Genomic DNA, 18,792 nt, shown 5'->3' on the forward strand with positions numbered 1-18,792 from the left:
ACAGTTTGTTTACTTAAACAGGAAAAAAAAAAAGTCCAAAATCACTGACTTTGAATTTGTCCCAAGTCCAAGGTCATGCTGCACGGTTTTCTCTGCACTGTGGTTTTAGTGAGCTTGGCAGAAAATACATTTGCTTTTGTGCACGTTTGTGTGTTTGCGGCGCGTGCCTCCTTTTTCCCATGCTGGTTGCTGGTTCCCATGCTGCTCCACCTGTTGCAAATCATCTGAAGTTGTGCTGCGCATGCATACGATGAGCTCTGGAGAGGCAGATAAAACCAAATATCCTGTTTTCTGTCCCCCTTTTCCCCCTCAGGAACCTTTCAATTCAGCTTTATTTGTACAGCGCCACTTCACAACAATGTTGTCACAGGGAACTTTACATACACTCATTTCAAGCCAATTCATACATATCCTATAATAGAAACCAACTGATTGCATCGAGTCATGACTTTGATCCAATCCCCCATCCTGAGCTGCACACGGCGACAGTGGGAAGGAAAAAACTCCCCTTTAACAGGAAGAAAACCTCCGGCAGAACCCGGCTCAGGGAGGGCAGCCATCTGCCTCCACTGGTTGGGGTGGAGAGGACAGGACAGACAGAACAACATGTACAACTGCACTTATTCAGGAAGACCTGCGGAGAAAAGGAGAAATAAGTTAGAGACGGCAATATTGGCATATATTTATACATTAATATATTAGAGAAATGGAGCGAGGTACTTCTCAGTGCATCAGGTAACATCCCCATTGCTACATAAGTAATGGTTGGCTAGACTACCCATAACTATAAGAGCAATGAGCATAACCTGGACAGGTGGGTCCCGTACATGCAGACTCCAACTCAGGAGATGCTCATATCCTAACTATAAGAATCATGGAAAAGGAAGGTTTTCAGCTCGATCTTAAAGGTGTGGAGGGAGTCTGCCTCCTGAACCCACGGTGGGAGCTGGTTCCATCAGAGAGGAGCCTGATAGCTAAAGGCTCTTCCTCCCATAGTACTCTGAGACTCTGTCATCAACTTCGTGCCAGCTTCTTTACCGTCTCCATGTTTATAGTTCACATCCTGCACTGGGTTTGTTTCCTCAGGAAAATCAAACTGATATGTAAGAAGTGTGAAAGAGAAGTACATATGCCTTTTAATCCAGTTTTTAGACAGTCTGATATGTAAACAAACACCAACAACAACAGATGCTGTTTCCTTTGTTTGTGTGAAGTTAAAGCAGGTGTAATGTGTTTCTGGCTTTTATTATTTAACTGTAGCTGGACAGCTTGTTAGTAGTCCAGGCTTTCATCTGTTACACAACAATATCACCATTAAACACGTGTTTAACACCTGCATGTGGCTCATTTAGCATGTCTCAGATAAAAGATTAGCATCTCACCGTAGCATGTTTGACCTGACTGAGTCTGAGAGACACAAGATGAAAATCATTTGCCTGTTTTTATGGTTTTTTTTTCCCCCAGAAACAAAAGTCAAAGAGCCAAACTTCACCCTGAAAAGGACCTTCCGAGTGGAGAACACAGGGTTGCTGCCGATCACCATCAGATCAGCAGAAATCAACGGTCAATCCTGTGAAGGATATGGGTTCAAAGTCCTCAACTGTCAAGAATTTACACTGAAACCGAACGCCTCGAAAGACCTCATCATACTGTAAGTGGTGAAAGCAAGTCTTTGTCCAGGTGCTGTTTCAGGATGAGTCTTCAGTGAAAGCTGGCGGCACGGTGGCGTAGTGGTTAGCACTGTGGCCTTCCAGCAGGACGGTCGCTGGTTTTGATCCTCAGCTGGGAACAGATAAAAGTGACTGACTGTAGAATAAAATGGATTAAGTTGAAGTTGCTTCGTTTCAGAGGCTTAAAATAAAACGCTGACCTTCAAACTACAATCATTTCCTCAAGTTAGTATTTTTCTGTTTTCCAAGTCGGCACATTTTATTCCAGGTAGAATAAAGGATTAATGTTATTCCAGGTAGAATAAAGGATTTATGTTATTCCAGGTAGAATAAAGGATTAATGTTATTCCAGGTAGAATAAAGGATTTATGTTATTCCAGGTAGAATAAAAGATTAATGCTATTCCAGGTAAAATAAAGGATTTATGTTATTTCAGGTAGAATAAAAGATTAATGCTATTCCAGGTAAAATAAAGGATTTATGTTATTTCAGGTAGAAAAAAGCGTTTAGGTTATACCAGGTAGAATAAAGGATTGTTATTTCAGGTAGAATAAAATATTGTTATTTCAGGTAGAATAAAAGATTTGTGTTATTTCAGGTAGAATAAAGGATTGTTATTTCAGGTAGAATAAAGGATTTATGTTATTCCAGGTAGAATAAAAGATTAATGCTATTCCAGGTCAAATAAAGGATTTATGTTATTTCAGGTAGAAAAAAGCGTTTAGGTTATACCAGGTAGAATAAAGGATTGTTATTTCAGGTAGAATAAAATGTTATTTCAGGTAGAATAAAATGTTATTTCAGGTAGAATAAAGGATTGTTATTTCAGGTAGAATAAAGGATTTATGTTATTTCAGGTAGAATAAAGGATTTATGTTATTTCAGGTAGAATAAAGGATTTATGTTATTTCAGGTAGAATAAAGGATTTATGTTATTTCAGGTAGAATAAATTATGTTATTTCAGGTAGAATAAATTATGTTATTTCAGGTAGAATAAAGGGTTTAGGTTATTTCAGGTAGAATAAAGGGTTTATGGTATTCCAGGTAGAATAAATGTTATGTCAGGTAGAATAAAGGATTTAGGTTATTCCAGGTAGAATAAATTATTTATGTGCTGCAGGAGGTTGAGAAGAAACCGTTACTGAAGCTGTCGGCGTTGGCATAATTTCACTTCCTGTTTATCTTTATGTGAAATGAAGCGAAACATATTGACTTCCTGTTGCAGATTGACTCATCTTTCTCACTTTACTGATCAAATCAACAGACGAGCACCAAGTCTGTTTGATGAGGGGGGTTGCTGTCTTATCTGAGCACACAGGGAGCAGCTGTATGACGGACCTGCTTCTGTTTTAACAGCTGCTGTAGCTGTGCTTCCTGTTCTGTGTCCACGTTGTTTGTGATTTTACTGGCTGCAGATTCTGCATCGAGATCAGACATAACTGGGACTAAAAACTGTTTAGATGTTATCATGGGCAAAGAACAGGTGCTGCTGTCGTTATTTAAAATATTTATACCTGATCCACTAATAGATAGTGGTTAACAATGTTTTCTTGTCCTGCACACCGTACTCTGGACGCTCTCTGACTCTGGACGCTCTCTGACTCTGGACGCTCTCTGACTCTGGACACTCTCTGACTCTGGATACGCTCTCTGACTCTGGATACGCTCTCTGACTCTGGACGCTCTCTGACTCTGGATACGCTCTGTGACTCTGGACGCTCTCTGACTCTGGACACTCTCTGACTCTGGATACGCTCTCTGACTCTGGATACGCTCTCTGACTCTGGACGCTCTCTGACTCTGGATACGCTCTGTGACTCTGGACGCTCTCTGACTCTGGACACTCTCTGACTCTGGATACGCTCTCTGACTCTGGATACGCTCTCTGACTCTGGACGCTCTCTGACTCTGGACACACTCTGTGACTCTGGATACGCTCTCTGACTCTGGACGCTCTCTGACTCTGGATACGCTCTGTGACTCTGGACACTCTCTGACTCTGGATACGCTCTGTGACTCTGGACACTCTCTGACTCTGGATACGCTCTCTGACTCTGGACGCTCTCTGACTCTGGACACACTCTGTGACTCTGGATACGCTCTCTGACTCTGGACGCTCTCTGACTCTGGACGCTCTCTGACTCTGGATACGCTCTCTGACTCTGGATACGCTCTCTGACTCTGGACGCTCTCTGACTCTGGATACGCTCTCTGACTCTGGATACGCTCTCTGACTCTGGATACGCTCTGTGACTCTGGACACTCTCTGACTCTGGATACGCTCTCTGACTCTGGACGCTCTCTGACTCTGGATACGCTCTCTGACTCTGGATACGCTCTCTGACTCTGGACGCTCTCTGACTCTGGACGCTCTCTGTGACTCTGGACACACTCTGTGACTCTGGACACACTCTGTGACTCTGGACACACTCTCTGACTCTGGACACGCTCTCTGACTCTGGACGCTCTCTGACTCTGGACGCTCTCTGTGACTCTGGACGCTCTCTGTGACTCTGGACACACTCTGTGACTCTGGACACACTCTCTGACTCTGGACACACTCTCTGACTCTGGACGCTCTCTGACTCTGGACACGCTCTCTGACTCTGGACACACTCTCTGACTCTGGACGCTCTCTGACTCTGGACACACTCTCTGACTCTGGACGCTCTCTGACTCTGGACCCTCTCTGACTCTGGACGCTCTCTGTGACTCTGGACACACTCTGTGACTCTGGACACACTCTCTGACTCTGGACGCTCTCTGACTCTGGACACACTCTCTGACTCTGGACGCTCTCTGACTCTGGACCCTCTCTGACTCTGGACGCTCTCTGTGACTCTGGACACACTCTCTGACTCTGGACGCTCTCTGTGACTCTGGACGCTCTCTGTGACTCTGGACGCTCTCTGTGACTCTGGACGCTCTCTGTGACTCTGGACGCTCTCTGTGACTCTGGACACTCTCTGTGACTCTGGACACTCTCTGTGACTCTGGACACACTCTCTGACTCTGGACGCTCTCTGACTCTGGACGCTCTCTGTGACTCTGGACGCTCTCTGTGACTCTGGACGCTCTCTGTGACTCTGGACTTGAAGCTTTTAGTATTGATTAGATTCTAAGACACAACAAGTGAAGGTTCAGCAGTTAAATGAGTGAAACTTCCTGAGAAAGGTTTCACTTTTAGGTACGACCAGAAAGTTTGTGTAATCTGCCACGACTATTGAATTCAGATTTCTGTGTTGGGATAATAAGATGTGAGGAATATCCAGTCGTTGCCTCATTTTCTCGGATATTGTCCCACAAGTTTCCTTTTTCCAGTTTTCTTATGTCATCAGTTGAGTTTTTCCTGGATAAATCCTTCATATAGTTAATAAATTATTCCTTTTTATATTTCTCAGGTTCAAGAGATCCATAAATATCTATTATTTTACAGAGTTGGGTTTTATCATCAGTCTTTATTTACTCGCGTAGCCGAAGTGTTTTTGTCGTGAGATTTCCACCTGCAATGATTCTGCGGAACCGAAGTGATCCCCGCCACAATTTAAAGTCTGCATCTGTGATCTAATGATTTTAACTAGTACTTTATTTTGTTTTTTAATTAAATATGTTTTAGTTTAACATCTTGGATTTTATCTTTTACTTTCATCTGCCTCATCTGTACTTCGTGTCTCGTTTCCTCCCAACCACAGCTCATCAACCTGACAGAGACACATTTAGGCTTTTTTTCTGATATTTCTGTGTAACTTTGTGTTACAAACTTGAAAGGTGCAGCATAAAAATGTCTGGATGTGAAGCTGGAGGGGAACTACTTCGACCTGGCACTGATTGCTTCGTTACATCCATCAAGGAAAACTCGCTGTACTTTTATTTGGCGACACAGGTTGACTCACACCATCATAGAAGACGCGTTAATCATGTTTGAGGAGTTGTAGCTTGTTGGACACGGTAGATTCATCGCAGGTGCAGATCAGTGACGACGTGTTCTGTCTGCTTTCTCTTCAGGTTTACACCCGACTTCACTTGTTCCCGAGTGATCCGGGAGCTCAAGTTGGTGACAAACGGGGGCTCAGAGTTCGTGTTCATCCTGAACGCCTCGCTGCCGTATCACATGCTGGCTTCGTGTGCAGAAACTCTGCCCAGACCCAGCTGGGAGCTGGAGCTCTACATCATAGTGGCCGTCATAATGAGGTGACCGTGGCTCAGCACGAAGAAAAAAGAATGGATTTTTAACCCAACAAACGCATCACATTTGCTTGGTTTGTGTCTGTCTCGGGCAGTTCCATGTTTCTGTTGGTGATCGCCACCGCCTACCTGGAGGCTCAGAGCATATGGGAGCCGTTCAAAAGACGAGTCTCCGTTGAGTCCAACTCCAGCTTGGAGACTGGGAAACCCTTCAACCTCAGGGAAATTGTGCAAATTCACAGCGATTCAAAGTAAGCATGTAGTTGGAAAAGAAACTCATCGAGTCTTATTTCTGGTTTTATGTTTTCCTGCAGAAAACACTTTTCCACCCGCTGAAGTTTCTCTCTGCTGCCTGCAAAGAGGTTTTACACATTTACAGCTCTCAAGTCAGACGACTTTCGTCTTTCATTCAGATTTCAGCTTGATTTTCAGAATATAATAAGCTTTAATGCTGTTACACAACCATGTGCAACAAACTAGCTTAACCAATCTAGGTCTCAGGAGACAGAAATAAGAAGCATAGAAAAACACATTAAAAAGACAAAACACTATAAAAAGGAAGTTCCTGTGAGCTGAATGTGGTGTAGGATGTTGTTAGTTATTTTGTCACAGAGAATAGAAGCTGTTTGTGAATCTGGTGGTGAATAACTTCATGGATCTGCAGCGCTGACTTGACAGCATCAGGATGTGAGAGGTCGGTAGTGATGGTTTCGATCCTCTTAGGCAGCAGGATCTGGGAAATTCCTAAAGAGAGGGCAGCGGGCATCCAGCGATGACTCTCCGCAGTGTTTTCTGGTCCTCTACCGGGCAGCTAGCGGACCACACACACTCTCCATCGAGCCAGGTTGCCCAGTGTTCGGAGGAAATGCATATTTTGCGTTTGTTTCCCACTAGACGTCAGCCGAGGTGTGATTGGCCAGGAAGGTTTAACTTCGTTACATCCTCCACGAGAAACTTTGTTCCGTTCTGGAGGTTGAGAGGAGAAAATGACGTCATTTTGGTCTCACGGACGCGATTGAAGACATTTCTTGACACATCAGGCTGGCGGAAGTTTTTTCTTGTGTGACTTTGAGGAGTGTCATGTGATTGGTTGGGCAGTTTAGGTGGGCGTGGTTGGCACGGAAAGTTGCTGCTTCTGCGTTTTTGCTGTTGCAGGTAAAACGGATTGTTTTGATAAAACAGCTGATCCAGGTGGTGAGAAAGTAGGAACACGTTTACAACCTATGGCATTAAAACACACGTGCACAGCTGCGTGCACAACCCACCCTGCCGCACGAAGTTTCTAATTAAATATGAAACAACCGGGTTTATTGCACGTAACGCCGACATCGCCGCCTGCAGTGACCCCTCCCCGCTGCAGGTGAAGCTTCTCATGGAGGATGGATGGACCAGATGAAAAAGTTTTATTTTTCCTTGTTCTTGCGGTTTCGAGAGCAGGAACACAGTCGTTGCTTCTCGTGGAGGACGTAACAAGCTTTAGGCCGCAGATTCAGAGAGGGGTGTGGCCCCTCCAGTCCTGCTGCCATGGTGACTTCTTTTGTTTTTTTTAGCCTCAAGTTTCAGGTTGTTTGCAGGAAGCTGAAAAGAGAGACTGATGTTCACTGAAAGCTGATTTATTCCCAGCAGAGATGAGACCAACTCCGGCGGTGTTGGTTTTACTGGAATGGGAGAAGCCGTGGGTCTGTGGTGCATACTGGGTCCAGCACGCAGCCCTGTGACGAGTGTGACAGAAGACAAGAAGTGACGGCCAGCTTGGACACGCTGCGGACGGTTTACCCAGCTGTTAGTGGGAGGGAGAATCAGGAGATCAGACAGTTTGGAAAGGAGACCGGAGGACAATGACCTCCTGATGGATTTAAAGGTCATTCTGACTCTGACGTCTGACATTTCTGTCTGTTTTTGGCTCTAAGCTGGAAGTTTGAGCTGAGGCTATTGCACGTCTCCAGCACTGATCTAAAACTGCTCGTGCGGTTAAAAAAAAAAAAAAAAAAAATCCGGGTTCATTAACTAATGGAAAAAAAAATGTAAATACAAAAAGTTTTCTAGAATTTGAAGAATTGCTTTTTTTTTTTTTGGCACGTTAAAGTGAAGGTTGCAGGTTGTTTTTCAGGCTGATCTGCTGAAATCGGCTTCGTTCAGTGATGCGAAATGTCCACATGATGGCTATATGTTCATTCAGAGGGCTTCCGGTGTGTTCAGAGACATACTACACATAGAGGAGACTGCAGATGGCTCTGGGTTTATACCTCTGCATCAGTGCCAATGCACTGACCATATCTGGCGGTGTAGCCACTCGTTCGCTGGTATCAGCAGCCATTCAGGTCATTTGCATACTTAGACTGTTGAAGAGAGAGCTGAAAGAAAAGCTTTATTGGGATAATTTGATTATTTTATCAAACAGGTCCCAGTCTGATAGTGATATGAATAAAAATCTTGTTTAATTTGATAAACCACTGTTTCATGTTGAGCAGTTCTGCCAGCCGGTCTACAGTCAAACATACTGGGATGAATGGGATTCAAGTCCTCACAGTTGCACCCAGACAGTTTCATAGTGTCACCTGCTCGGTGTAACTGAATGACCCGTCTGTCGCCACCCAGGTTGAACGACTACGACTCAGCCCAGAACTCCAGAGGCTTGTACACGTCCAGCAACGGCACCACGCGCGTCGGAGGTCGACAGGGCGGCAGCCGCAGTTTACCAGACTCAGACAGCCAAGACAAGAAGTCCAGGATCACAAACAGCCGCCCATCTATGCAAGCCGCTTCATCCCAGTTTGTTAAAGGAAATTCATCCCAAGACGGCGCTCCAGCTGCCTGCCAGCTAACCAACCGGAAAGCTCGCACCACCAAACAGCTGGAACCCCAGAGTCAAACTTTAGCGGGGTCTTCATTACCTCACAGAGACCTCTGCACTGACGATGCAGATTTCGCCAGCCTGATAGGAGCCATGGACAACGACCTCGACCGTCCAGATTCGCTGAGTGGCGAAGCGCTACCGGAGCAGAGCCAGCCCACACAAAACAAAGGTACCCGAGTCCGTTTACATCTCTGCACAGATCCAACGACATTCCCAGGTTCTGACGCCTTGTGTTGGTTTGTTCACAGTTTTGGATTCCAAAGGGAAGCTGAGGATGAAAACAAAAGCCCAGAGGAAGAAGGAGGAAAAAGAAAGAAAGTCAACGGTAAAGACTCAGGGAGATGAGCTCAAGGACAATCTGGCCGACAACGACGACAGCTCCTCCACGACCACAGAGACCTCCAATCCAGACGTAGAGGCGAATATGAAAGAGGTAGAGAGAAATGTTCGTACAGTTTCAGCTGGTATGCTCCGTTCCAGTGGTTCCCAGCCTGACCCGCTTCACGCAGCGACCAGTAAGCCATGGTGAAACCATCGTTAGCTTCATGCTAAAACCCGCTTCTCACCACGGATGTGTCTGAATGTCCACACTATCCCCCTACGTAGGGCTACACTATTAGCACACCACATAGTCGACTCATTCTGCTGGCGATTCGGATGTGAAGCTGGCTATTTTCCCCTAGTCGCAGATCACATGGCTACCGACTGTCACCACGGCAACCACCATGCGTCTTTCCAAATCCAATTTAAACTCGTAAAAAAATATTTGTTTTCATACATTCTATTTTATTCTTTCTTTGTTGCATATTTATTCAACTAAAAATATATCTAAAATGGATGATATATAAGTTTTTCAAAACCTGCTTTGATGTTTTCACGCCACTTCGAGCTCCTGCTTGCAATGCATTGTGGTCCAAATAGACCCGTCTAGTGACCACCGATGCTCACTACTTTTCAAGATGCATTGTGGGTAATTTTGAGAGCTCTGAACATTCGGACAGTACTAGAAAAGGGCGTGTGCACTAGATAGGGCACTATGTGGGGAATAGAGTGGACATTTGAACACAGCCGTTGCGTTCTGCTTCCATAAAACCTTAACGGTAACTATCAGCTTTGTTGTGTTTTTCATTTGTTTCATTCATCAAACTGTGTGGTAAATAAAGGTTGCTAGGATACAGGACCGCTACAATCAGCAAAGTCCAAGTAGATCTTTTAACCTCCTGATCCAGGTATCAGACCTGCAGAGTTTTACACATCCACTCCTTCAGTCATAATTCCTTCAGTCTTATCTGAGCAGCAGTTTAATCATCATGGGACACAAGGTGTCCAGGTCTTAGTAGCCTACTAAGTAGCTTTTATTTGTGACTTAAAATATTGTTGTATAGTAGATTTTTTTTACCTCTAGTTAAATATTTTGGGAGCTGATTTTAAAAGTTTGTGTTTTCCGGCTCACAAAGTGCTGCATCCATGTGAAGGAAGCCTTCAAATGATTGAAAAAAGTGAAGCAGATGCCCCTATTAGTGTCTCCGCGTTGACGTGGGATTTATTTTATCAATCAGCCGGGCTGTGTAGCCCTGCAGGAGCCCGGGTTGGGAACCACTGCTCTGTTTCCACCGCGTACCTAAACATGCGTCGCTTCTTCCAGGAGCCAGTAAAAAAGAAAGGCAGGACTTTGATTCCTGGGAAGGCAAAAGAAGAAGATTCAAATTTCCCTAGCAAACCCAAAATAAAGAAACAAGGAGCAACAAAGAAAGAGAATCAAGTCGAAAAATCCAGGTTTGTTTGATGTTTTTGGTTAAAAGTGGCAGCTGCTGTTTTCTCGTCTTTGTGACGTATTTTTTTCCGTCTCGTCAGTTCACTGGAGCTGCCGTACGTAACGCCGCTGGAGACCAAGCAGCGCAAGAGCTTCACACCCAAAGCTCTCCACCCGCTCACCACCATCCCAAAGATGAGACCCCTGCCCAAACAGAGATGTGAGTTTCTACATGTAACCATCATCGCCTCGCTGTCCGCTGCAGCACCAGTTCCATATGTGTGTGTGTGTGTGTGTGTGTGTGTGTGTGTGTGTGTGTGTGTGTGTGTGACGTGTTTGTATTCGGCAGTAGATGGGAAGCCGGAGGACGGGCACCCCTCTTTTCTGGCAAAGCTCTTGCCCAGCTCCTCTGTGCCGGAGCTGGGCCACAGCAGCAGCTCAGAGGGCGAGAAGGAGTTTGCTTCTCCAGAGTGGGACGTCCCTCTTTCCAAAAACAGCATCCGTAAGTCTGGACCTGAAACGGCCCCAGTACTCCCAGTTCAAATCACGCACTGGCGAAGTAACCGGAAGTTCTTTTCTCCTGCGCTCTGCTTGCAGAAGCAGATCTCCAGCAGTACTCCTTGCAGACGATGAACGCAGATCCTTTCCTGAAGAGATCCGCCACAGCGGGGACCTGCTCCCCCCCACCCACCTCCCCCAGCTTACTGTCTCGAGGCACCTACAGCAGCGTGCTCAACAGTATCAGGTACTCAGACCAGGACGCCGTCCTTTCCAAAGCTTTCCAGACCTCGCCTTCAATGTGAAGGAGGCAACCAGGAAGGAAAAGGGCTTTAATTTAATATGAGAGCCTTAATTAGATCGACATGAAGTAACAAGTCAGTTAAACAGCCACGCTGACGCCATAATTACCAAGCAAACAAGCAGGGAAATTAGTTTAACGCTTCAATAACCCATCATTAATAACCAAAAATTATCCTGCATATCAATAAGCCTTTTCATTTTTTTTTTAATTACATTTCTTTCTATTTTATTTTTTATTATTGTTTTTATTTATTTTTTTTTTTCTTCTTCTTTTTTTTTTTTTTAAAAAAAAAGAGCCTTTTCATGCTGGTTGTTATGCATCCTGGACGGCTTTAAATACACATGTTAACATGTGGCTTTACTGGAGAGCGTGCACTGCAGCGCGTGCACTGCAGCGCGTGCACTGCAGCGCGTGCACTGCAGCGCGTGCACTGCAGCGCGTGCACTGCAGCGCGTGCACTGCAGTGCGTGCACTGCAGTGCGTGCACGGTCCTCTTCTGTTCCACTGTAGAAGCAACTTGGGAGCTCGTGGGACTGAAAGGACACATCAGCAGGTTTGGAGCTCGTTTAGTTTACTGTTGCTCCAGACATGAAACCTGCAGAAGGTTTGTTCCTCCGGATCTGATGTAGTTTTCCAGAAACTGAGAGGAAAGACGTGTCGGATCAGAAGGTTTTAGTTCAGTTTGTCTCAGGACACATTTCCATCAAACTACTAAACATGTAAAACAAAGAAACAGGACCGTCACATCTGGAATTACCAGCGCTTTCTTCTCCACGTCATTAAACACTGGGGGTGGGAAAATCGAATCGAAAATCGGGATTTTTATTGCTTCACAATTTTAATTTTTTTTTTTTCTTTCAGACAAAAAAAAAAGATCCATTATAAAATTTTTGCCATTTTTATTGATCTTTTTATTTGTCTTCTTGGGCGTTATAGCAGCAGAATGATGGTCTGGCTACTGGGTTGTTTTTTCCCTGATTGAAATCAAGAAAAATAACTTGTAAAAAAATAAGTTTTATGCATTTATTTTGCTTTTAATTTACAAAAATCATCAATATAGAAGAATTATGAGAATCGCAATTTAAATTGAATCGGCACCCAAAAAATCGGAATCAAATCGGGACAAAAGCGTATCGTCACAGCCCTATTAAACACGCCGACTCAGAGGCATCAACCTCACGCCACGTTGGTTATATTAGAACAGGGAAACTTTAAAAGACGTTTTCTGGTTTTTCTTGTTAGTTTAACGTTCGGTGATGCTGCTGAAGTCGTCACGCTGCTGTAAACCCAACGTATACGTACAGGATACGTAACATTTCATTTCAGTGTTAAGCTGCATAAACATCATTTAACAAAATATTTAGCTTTAGCATAAAATCTGCAGGTTGTCCTGCAGGCGATGTAACATACCGGATGTATTTCCTTCTTCGTATTGTTACAACCCCAACTCCTCCAGGCGAGAGCAGCAGCAACATTCAAACCAAATCAAACTTTATTTGCAAATTGCTTTACATATTAAAACAATAAGGACAACAAATAGACACATATTCATCCACACACACACACACACACACACCCTGAACACACCCCCAATCCCATGTTGCATGGCAAGCAAAACTACCTTCTGTCTCTTTAAAGGGTCATCACCTGGAAATTGCACTTTTAAAGTTAAAACCTGAGTATTGGTGTTGGATGGAGGTGTTAACATCCCCGAAGCTTTTCTATTGAAGACGGTGGAGTTTTTCCATCTAAAACTGTTCGCAGCTAAACTTTCCACAAGGCTGAAGCCTCGCAAACACGTTTTGTTTTTATGTCGTCTTCCCGGGGAGCTAATTGCATGAACACACCCCTCTTCTTAATTGTGCCATCACTAGTTCCCTCCCAACCCAGTTGTGATCAGATCCTCCTGCACGTATGTCTGCATCAGGCCTGAACTGGACCGGATCATCCATCGTCGTCCGTCTGATTTAGTCACTTTAAAGCCTCTGGTTTTCTTTTCTTTGTCTTTAAACCCTCCTCTTTTTAAGCTTCTTTGTACTTTCTCAGTTTAAGTGGCTCAAGCTGAAGAGAGGGAATCATGTTGAGGATTCTTAGGAAAGGTGTCTGTAGCGTTTCGTTTTTGTTGCTGGTAGTTTGTGGCGTTCCCCAAGGTTTTACCCTCGCTGCTGTTTTCTTACTTAAACTGAACATTGATCTTTATTTTTGGCTTCTTGCTGATTCTGTTTGCATGTTTCTAAACCATTAAAGCCCCTGGTAGTCTGACTGAACGAGTTGGGTAAACTGGTAAACTGTTTTGTTCTCACAGTGACGTAAACCAGAAAAAAGCCCCAGGAAATAAAGCGTCTGCAGGCACTCCGCTCCCGGGGAAAAACGGAAACCCCACCTTTGCTGCTGTGGCTGCAGGTTATGATAAAAGCCCAGGTGAGTGTGTGACACGGAGGTTCTTCTTGTCTGACATGGTCTGTGCAGCGGCGTGTTTACAGCAGGCTGTCTGCTGTCCTCAGGCGGTTCCGGTCCCGGTAAAACCGACAGCCAAGGCAAGACTCTGGCTCACATGACATCGGTGGAAAGCGATAGTTCTGACAGGTGACATGATGAAATAAAGTTTATATGGAGACAAGTCTGCAGGAAACCAATCCTGACATAATCATGATGTTTTCTTTCCTTTTGTTTCTTAAAGCTCCGGATTGTGGAGTCCGATCGACCCAGCCATCGGTCCAAACTATTCTGCCAACTCCTTCTCAGCTTTTGGGTCCAATAACCCCTTCAACCTGACGGGAGGTAACTCCTTTTTAACCAGTTATTCACCATGTTAAGCAGAACCCAAAGCAGACCTAGACCACCGCAGCTCCACCAGTTAAGTTTTACTGGTGCTTCATCATTTTCTTCGCTGTAGATATAAAACATTTATTTGCATGATTTACAGTTGTCTTACATCAGACTGGTGTCACTACGGTAAAATATTAACCTCAGAGGAAGAACGAGTCAGAAAAGCTGTTACATATGCAGTGGGATGTACTATATGTGTGTGTTTTTAAGAAAAATATCAGCAGACAACTTGGGCTGAACAAGTTAACCAGTTTCTGTGTGAAGCAAGTTAAACAATCACTTAAAACTGCAGCCAGCTCGTTCTGATGTTAGTGAAGAAAAAAATATTCAAATACACTATTCACAAAAAGTTAGGGATATTCAGCTTTTGGGTGAAATTTCACAACAAGCCTAAAATGCATTCAAACCTGTACAGGTGAACTTAATGTGATCTTCTCTAAGCTTTTAAATGCACATGTCCAACTGTTAAATGTTTCAATAAATTTTGCACAAGTTGCTGTTCTCTAACAAGGAGCTTAATGGCAAAAATCACGGCAGGTGTGTGATCCTTGAATTGACCAATAAATGTCCTGGTTCAATTAGAGCTGGTGTTTAAACAGTTGTCCTCATCATGCTGTTCACATTTTGACATCATGAGACCAAGACGACACCTAACGATGGAACAACAGTCCCTTGCCATTGTGATGCTTCAAACAGGACGTTCTCAGACAGAAGTGGCCACTGAGCTTGGAGTGTCACAGAGTGTCATCAGCAGGTTGCAACAGAGATATGGAGAGACTGGAAGAGTCACAGAAAGGCCTAGAAGTGGACGTCCTTTGGCCACATCCCGTGCTGATGACCGCTACATTGTGAACACTGCCCTGAGAAACCGGATGATGAATGCCACTCAACTCCAGGCACGTTTAAGAGAGGTGAGAGGCACCCAAGTGTCACGTCAGACCATTCCAAACCGTTTCCATCAGCGTGGTCTGCGTGCTAGACGACCTGCACGGGTACCTGACCACACCACCAGGCACAGGCATCATCGTCTTGCATGGACCAGGGAGCTGGACGAGGAACCAGTGGGCCTCAGTGCTGTTCTCTGATGAAAGTCGATTCACACTGAGCAGAAATGACGGCCGGCAACGATGTTGGAGACGTCAGGGAGAGCGCTATGCATCAGCCACTGTTGTCACCAGGCAAGCTTTTGGTGGTGGCGGTGTTACAGTGTGGGCAGGGGTGTCCACTTGGTACAGAACCGCCCTACACTTTGTGAATGGTACAGTGACAAGCCCATACTACCTGAATAACATCATTAATCCAGTGATTGTGCCCCTACATGAACAGCACAGGCCTAATTTCATCTTCATGGACGACAATGCTCCTGCTCATCGAGGCCGCATCATCAGGGAACGGCTGTTGGAGACTGGTGTACCTCAAATGGAATGGCCTGCACTCTCTCCAGACCTGAATCCCATTGAAAACCTGTGGGATCAGCTGAGCCGTCGTGTAGAGGCTCGAAACCCTGCACTCCAGAACCTCAATGACCTGAGGGCTGCCCTTCAAGAAGAGTGGGATGCCATGCCTCAGCAGGCAATAAGTTGCCTTGTGAACAGCATGAGACGTCGTTGTCAAGCTGTAATTGATGCTCAAGGGCACATGACGAGATATTGAGACGTTCAAATTTTTTGTTGTGGTATAACTACCATTGTTGTTACCTTTTGTGTTGAATGAATTTTTTGAGATGAGGAAATCAGTAGTGCATCCTTCTACTTAAATGTCTTACTTTTATGATATTATATCACTGTAGCATGAACATATTGCATTTTCCATAAATTTCACCTGAAAGCCAAATATCCCTAACTTTTTGTGAGTAGTGTATCTGCAAAGATTGTTTGATTATTTGTGAGTCAACCACATTTCCATGGTTTAAAAGTGTGTGTATTACTATTTATATTGGTTAATAAAGGTATCTTGACATTTGAGGCACTCTTGCGCAGCAGGAATGCTGAAACTTAGCCGGAGGGACAGAAGAACTGGGGAGGATTCGGACTGGGATGAAGAGAATGAATCCACCAGTGGGGGGGTGTGTGTTCTGTTCTCTGCGTTGGCTTTGAGTTTGTGTGTGCTGTGTTCAGTTTTCAGCGGGATGAACATCCCAAAGTCGTCTGAGCCTCAGTCGAGCTGGCCAGAGTTCCCCACCGCCCCTCCCCCCATCTGGGACTCTCTGCCTTCCTGGCCCAGCAGCTCCAGTTCGCCCACTGCTCCCACTGCAGTAAGCTCCACTTCGTAGTGTGGATGTGCTTCCCAGTGTTAAGTATACTGTGTGTGACATGCTGTTGTGTGTTTTTCTGTGTGTGTAGTCACTCCTGGGAAGCGGCCGTAACCCCTGGTCTGCCACCACGCCCTACAGCAGCTCCATCTGGTCGACCAGCACAGACTCAGCCTTACACCCGTTCTCCCCGACGACCAACTCCACAGCTCTGCCCGACCTGGTGAGCAGCCCCGCCCCGTCGCCGCCGGCAACCACCGAGATGAGCCGCACCTACAACCCCTGGAGCATATGGGGGCCGACCCTGAGCAGGCGCAGCTCCGAGCCCTGGCCCAGCTCGTCCGACGCCGGCAGTTAGAGAGCAAACGACAGCACTTAACGACCGTATGCAGAATGGTTTTACTGTCAGAGAATCCCACTGAAACTGGGATATGCCCCTTTTTCTCCCCTGCATTTAGCTGTCTGCAGCTTTTCTTTTCGCCTTCCTGGGGGCAGAAACGCTGTCTTTTATTTGGATTTGTTTTAACAGGAGCCCCCAGGTGTATGCTGTCCGTCCCAGGGCGGACGTTCCCCCTCAGCCTCTCTAAGGTCCGGTCCGGCGTCTCACTTCAGTTTTACCGTGGTCCTTTCTGGTTTATTCTGTTCATTTCACTTGGTTTTTATTTGACAGCAAGTTGATTTTCTCAAATGAAATTCTATTTATTTTTCTCACCAACGTCCCATCAAGAATATTTAAGTTCCCTTTTCATAAAGTGGGCAGAGTCCCGCTGATATCAAAGCCTTCTTTGGGAATAAATGGGTCAAATGATCAAAGAGCTCCTAAGTTTGAGGTTTCAGCTGTTTGCCTCACCTGTTTGTCAGTAAATTTAAATAAAGGATTTCAGCAGAAAATGTTTTGTGTGTTTTTTTTTTACAGGTTGAATTTCAGTTCTTGGAAGCAGCAGATGCAGACAGATGTTCATGTTTCTGCTCCAGCTTTCAGCCGTTCACGTCAAATGGGATTATTGTGTTTTAAACATTGAACTTATTTCTGATTTCATGATTTTGATGGATTTTTTTTATTCAAGCCGGTCTAAATGGCTTCATCAGGTTTAATCTGCTTGTGTTGTGTGTTCAGAGATGATGTTCTGCAGATCTTGGTTAGAACCAGTTCTTACTGGACTTCCTGTTGTCTTTCTATCATTTCCAACCAGTCTGTCCATTCTCCTCTGACCTCTGACACCAAGCAGACATTCTGGTCCAGACAACTGCTGCTCGCTGGATATTTTCTCTTCTTCAGACCTTCTCTGGAAACACTAGAGATGGTTGTGTGTGAAAATCCCAGTAAACACTCAGACCAACAACCATGCTGCGTTCAAAGTCACGTAAATCTAATTTCTTCCTCATTCTTTTTTTTTTTAATATTTTATTTTCATTTTCAAATTTTAATTTTACAAATGAAGAAATAGCCCAATGGGTCAAAAAAATTGCAACAAAAAATATTGCCTCCCTCCCTCCCTCCCATGCTCACTCAAAAAAAAAAAAAAAAAAATTGCTCCTGTTATAATTGCATATTGTTCAAAGGAACAAAATATATATGTATATATATACCACAATAAGACCGATTAAAGTGCGATTGCACCTACATAGTCTAAGTAAGCTTGCCAAATTTTAACAAAAGTTTTATATGATTGTCTTAGGCTGTATCTAATCTTTTCTAAAGGAACACAACTGTTCATTTCTGCGTACCATTTGGTAAGAAGAAGGGGGGAATCAGACTTCCATGTAACAGCAATAATCTTTCTAGCCACTGCCAGGGCAATTTCTAGGAATTTTGTTTGGTATTTCTTTAATGGTTCATTAATTTTTATAAAATTTCCGATTAGAAAAATTTCGGGATCCAAGGGTATAGAGATCTTTATAATTTTGGATAAAGTGTCACACAAGTCCAGCCAAAAATCTCTGAGTTTTACACATGACCAAGTACAATGTACAAATGAGCCAACTTCTATTGAACATCGAAAACATACATCAGAGAGTTCTGGCTTAGATCTATGGATTTTTTCTGGAGTCAGATACAACTGATGTAGAAAATTATAATGGATAAGTCTGTATCGTGAGTTTATAGTGGCAGATATGCTGTCATTTCTTCCTCATTCTGATGCTCAGTTTGACCTTCATCAAGTCGTCTTCATCATGTCTACATGACTAGATGTTCCAACTTGTGATGTGATTGGCTGATTATTTACTTGTTAATGCAAATAACTAAACAGGTGGATATGAATAATAACCATCTTTTCATATCATTTATTCATGTCTCATCTGTGAAGTGCTTTCTTTGCTGCAGCAGCTTTTTTAGTTGCATTGAGTTATTTTGGCTAAATCCACTGATGCAATCAGAGTGTGTGGCGTGTTTCTGAAGAGTTTACAGACAAAGATCCGTCTTTTTGTCCTGTTGTTCAGAA

At 44.3% G+C, this 18,792-nt stretch overlaps 1 protein-coding gene across 2 annotated transcripts in view; it reads left to right on the plus strand.

Moving 5' to 3' along the window:
* The window catches only part of tmem131 (transmembrane protein 131), a 42,004-nt gene extending 24,813 nt beyond the window's left edge, over positions 1-17,191 (plus strand). Inside the window, exons 28-41 of one of the 2 annotated variants that reach the window (XM_079245107.1) lie at positions 1,465-1,651; positions 5,677-5,862; positions 5,952-6,107; positions 8,455-8,882; positions 8,962-9,146; positions 10,359-10,489; positions 10,568-10,686; positions 10,816-10,968; positions 11,064-11,211; positions 13,574-13,689; positions 13,773-13,854; positions 13,949-14,049; positions 16,215-16,351; positions 16,440-17,191. In XM_079245107.1, coding sequence (XP_079101233.1) covers positions 1,465-1,651; positions 5,677-5,862; positions 5,952-6,107; positions 8,455-8,882; positions 8,962-9,146; positions 10,359-10,489; positions 10,568-10,686; positions 10,816-10,968; positions 11,064-11,211; positions 13,574-13,689; positions 13,773-13,854; positions 13,949-14,049; positions 16,215-16,351; positions 16,440-16,706 — 2,396 coding nt within the window. In that variant the 3' untranslated portion in view covers positions 16,707-17,191. The remainder of the gene's footprint in view (positions 1-1,464; positions 1,652-5,676; positions 5,863-5,951; positions 6,108-8,454; positions 8,883-8,961; positions 9,147-10,358; positions 10,490-10,567; positions 10,687-10,815; positions 10,969-11,063; positions 11,212-13,573; positions 13,690-13,772; positions 13,855-13,948; positions 14,050-16,214; positions 16,352-16,439) is intronic. The other variant, XM_079245108.1, reaches the window with a different exon arrangement.
* The last annotated feature ends 1,601 nt before the right edge of the window (positions 17,192-18,792 follow it).

Source organism: Telmatherina bonti (assembly GCF_933228915.1).
Source record: "Telmatherina bonti genome assembly, chromosome: 8".
NCBI lineage: Eukaryota > Metazoa > Chordata > Actinopteri > Atheriniformes > Telmatherinidae > Telmatherina > Telmatherina bonti.